Consider the following 3,967-nt stretch of genomic DNA (forward strand, 5'->3'; position numbering starts at 1 on the left):
CTAGCAGACCAGCAAATTCGTTAATATTTATAATGGAGGGCTAAGTGGCTGTGTGTATGCGTATGCGAGCCGTCGTCTCTATAAATTAATAGCCTTACTCGCGGTTGTAAGCAGTTAGCCGACCCAACATAAACCAGGAAAAATGGATTTGCTGTTGGGAGCTGATGATCGCTATTCTATACTGCTACCAAAATAGAATAGAAATGTATTCACGCTCGAAGTCCATCCAATTTATGTGTTGGTTGGGTCAACTGTTAGTCGTTTATGTGCTAGTGCCTATTTTAAAATAAAGAAAAATTTTAAAAATTCAAGAAATACCAATGTCTTTTATTGAACATTTTGGTGACCCCGACATCGGCGGCTCCAAGTTGAAAGATTAACAGACTTGGTTAAACCGTCACCAAGTGATAATATTTGGTCACATCAAGCGACCAATAAATCAAAAAAAAAAAAATCGGGAAACTGGCGACTTTTTAAATAAATTAATTAACATTCCACATCAATCTGGGATCCCGAAATTAACGTAGCAATTGTTATTAACTTGGCAATCCTTGCGTAGCATACAAGTCAACTTGTTGGTAAACTCGTAGTTGGTTTACTTTTCCGACTCACTTTACTCTACAGACTCTTCTCCACCGACTGCATCGTATATCGTTTCTTATCGATATTCTTCAGCCACCAGCTCGCCAACCTGAAATTCACCTGTAGACTCTCGAATGTTCCGTACTGCTCATAATAGCCGGCTTCCGACTTCTCTAAAAAAAAAAAGAGACCCGAGGGAAAGTTGCAACTGTATGCAAATAGCCTCACAGTCCGGTTTTCACCAAATAAAATTAAAAGATACATCGCGAAGCATTACGTCATTTTTCACTAGCAATGTATTTTATCAGTTTACTAGACTACCGTATGGTCTGAAAATAGCACCAAATTTTTTTTCAAAGAATGAAGACAATTGCTTTGTCTGGATTAAATCCGTCACAAGCATTCCTTTACATGGATGACTTAATAGTCATCAGCTGTTCTGAGAAACACATGCTCAAAAAACCTAAAGATATTTTTGACATATGCGGAAAACACAACCTACAACTGCATCCAGAGAAATGTACATTCTTTATGCACGAAGTGACATTCTTGGGTCACAAGTGTACCGACAAAGGAATATTGCCAGATGACACCAAATGACGTCATTAAAAAATACCCAGTACCAACAGATGCTACTACTACGCCAACCGGCAGTAGCTCTGAACCTACTCCACGAGGCCCCTTGCGTCGATCCATGGCTATTTATGTGCCGGAGGCCATCCCAGCAGCCCTAGATTTAAAGAGTGGGTATTGGCACATACCTCTAGAGGTCAAAAGTAGAAAGTGTACAGCTTTCACAGTGCTCGGGCCAGGTTTATTCTATTGGAAAGTTAATAAAATATATATGTACGCATTGGTCAACTTGCTAATCCAAATATCATAGTCTATCGGTTTACTGTAGCCATCTTTACATGGTATCGCAGGATCATCATCCTGAGGTACCGAATCGACTTGCCGAAATCGAATCCCAATTTAGTGCCAGGGACAAGAAATTAGATGGAATTGTTTCCCAACTACCGGTGCCACAAGATACTAACTATCGTTCCGAATTGCATTTTGGTTCTCGCCCCGGTTCTTCAACGGAATTGCCTTTTGCGGATCTACCGATCCTATCTATTTCATAGAGCAAATAGAGACTCGAGCCGCGACGTACCGTTTGAGTTTGGAGACACTGCCTCGGATGATAGCCATCTTATTAACCGGTCTCAATTTCATCTCATAATACTCTTCAAGGTCTTCAGATTAAATAAATGTTCTGTAGACGGGACTGAGAACTGTACCCCAGCCAGAGCTTCCTTACAGGTTGAGAAGACAAGCGAACAAACATAAAAATAACATCCAAAGAAATGACCAACGCTTACGCAAGGGATATAATAATAAGATATCTTTGCAGTAAGTATACTGTACTATATTTTCACAATGAACAAGATTTTCCCATATTCCAACGAGCTTTTATTGAAATAATACAATCGAACGCAAATACAAAAACTTTGATATCTTCTAGAGGACCTTCAAGCGTTTGCACAATTTAAAGAAATAATCCTAAAACAACCTAAAGAATTATTAAAGAATAAAGAAAAAATATTATTTTCCCGATTTTCAAAACCTAATTAAAAACATTATTAATGAATGCTCAGTATGCAATTTCGCAAAGACAGACAATAGAAATTCACTAAGGAATAGCGGGAAATCTCACATTAGTAGGTAATGAGACGTAATGTGAACCAGATTTTTATACCATTGCAGAGGTTATTATAAAATTGATCAGATAAAGTATATATATTCTTGATAAGCATGAGAAGCTGAGTTGATATAGCCATGTCCGTCTGTCCGTCCGTCTGTGCGTATGCGTTTTACTCGGCGGTTTTTATTACCCGGCAAGAATAAAGTATGAAAACCATCAAACATTTTCATAAAAATCGATTATGCTCTGAAATTTACATATGTGATAATATTGGATAGAAAGAGCCGTTGTAAGAATAGTTATAATTTAGCTATATTCAAAATTACGCAGTCAAACCACACACACCGCTTTAAAAACCTTTTTATGCATATAAATAAATCACCTTGATAGTTTTCTATTCTTTCGTGTAGGGTCTCCATTTCCTGCGCCATTTCATCTCTTTCTTTTTCAGCTTTCGACTTAAGTATATATGCTTCGTCAAGTTTAATGTTCATCTTATTCATGTCTAAATTTAACGAACTAATCATATTTCCTTTAAGCATCATGTCGTGCTTGAAATCGGCCATTGTATTATTTAACTTTATTATATCACTTCTAAGGCTATCCCTTTCGCGTTGCAACGTATCTTTTGTTCTGCGAATATCATCAGTACGCCCATTTGCATTTAAAACATCTTTCTCTAGTGAATTTATATTATTCCTAAAAAAATAATAGTCAAAATAGTTGCGGCGTTACATAGATTTTCTGACCGCGAGCAGTTAGACAAAACAGATTTTAAATATGAAATTTGATATGTACTTACTTATGTCGCAATATTTCGCTATTCAGCATCATTACTTTTCGATTTAGTTTATATAACCTAGTTGTCGCATTATTTTGATCCTCTATTGACTTCTTAAGCTTGGTGGTCATTTGATTTAAAGCATTTGACTTTTCCTTTTCTATGAGTCGGAGCTGTTTTATAATCTCCTCGTTACTTTTTTTGATTTTTTGTCATATCTGATATATCGTCTTCATATTTATGCATCGCTTTGTTTAAAGCATTTACTTCGCTTCTATACTTATCCACATGGACTTTTTGACGATCGTAGTCACCAATTTTTTGACTTAATTTACGCATTGTTTCTGCTAAATCTCGATTAGCTATTTCAAGTTTTGTCATGGTTTTGCCATGAGCTTCTTTTTGTTCTTCCATTGATTTCATTAGAGCACGTAATTTTGACTCAACGTTAAGACGCTCACCTTCAGCAAATTTCGCTCGCGAAGCCATTTTGCTCATGGCGTCTTCATTATTACGAATTATATATTCCAAATTTTCCGAATAGTAACGATTAGTAGCCAAGCGTTTTTCGAGATCAATTACTTCTCCGGACAAGCGATCCCGCTCTCGCAGGATAATATTTTTATACTTTGCCAAGTGACCAAATCTGCGAGAAAAAAAAAAATCTTGATTTTAAAAATATGATAAAAATTTTAGGAGGTTAGAGGTTGAGAATTCTCAGACCTGTGCAGTTGAAATGATCAGTATTTATAACATCTGACGCCATCTTGCCTGCCAAGTGAAATCCCGCTGGCCAAGAATCGTTGTCTCTTCACCTCGGAGCGACTAAGCCTTAAGGTCAGTGACTATCTTCGATGGCGGGAGAATTACTCATCCCGACGAAGACCACTGATAATTTGACTCCGCTCCAGAATCTTAGT

General features: G+C 37.1%; 1 protein-coding gene across 1 annotated transcript; it reads right to left on the minus strand.

Annotated features, from left to right (window-relative positions):
• Positions 1 to 618: 618 nt before the first annotated feature.
• LOC137579622 (myosin heavy chain, cardiac muscle isoform-like) lies at positions 619 to 3,693 on the minus strand (the record flags this gene model as incomplete). Its single annotated transcript, XM_068293396.1, is given in 4 exon segments — positions 619 to 790; positions 2,612 to 2,965; positions 3,069 to 3,247; positions 3,249 to 3,693. Coding segments are annotated over 4 exon segments (1,150 nt in total), but the record flags the coding sequence as incomplete, so codon positions are not given.
• Between the last annotated feature and the right edge of the window lie 274 nt (positions 3,694 to 3,967).

The sequence above is a fragment of the Drosophila tropicalis genome, unplaced genomic scaffold (assembly GCF_018151085.1).
Source record: "Drosophila tropicalis isolate 14030-0801.00 unplaced genomic scaffold, ASM1815108v1 contig_718, whole genome shotgun sequence".
Taxonomy (NCBI): domain Eukaryota; kingdom Metazoa; phylum Arthropoda; class Insecta; order Diptera; family Drosophilidae; genus Drosophila; species Drosophila tropicalis.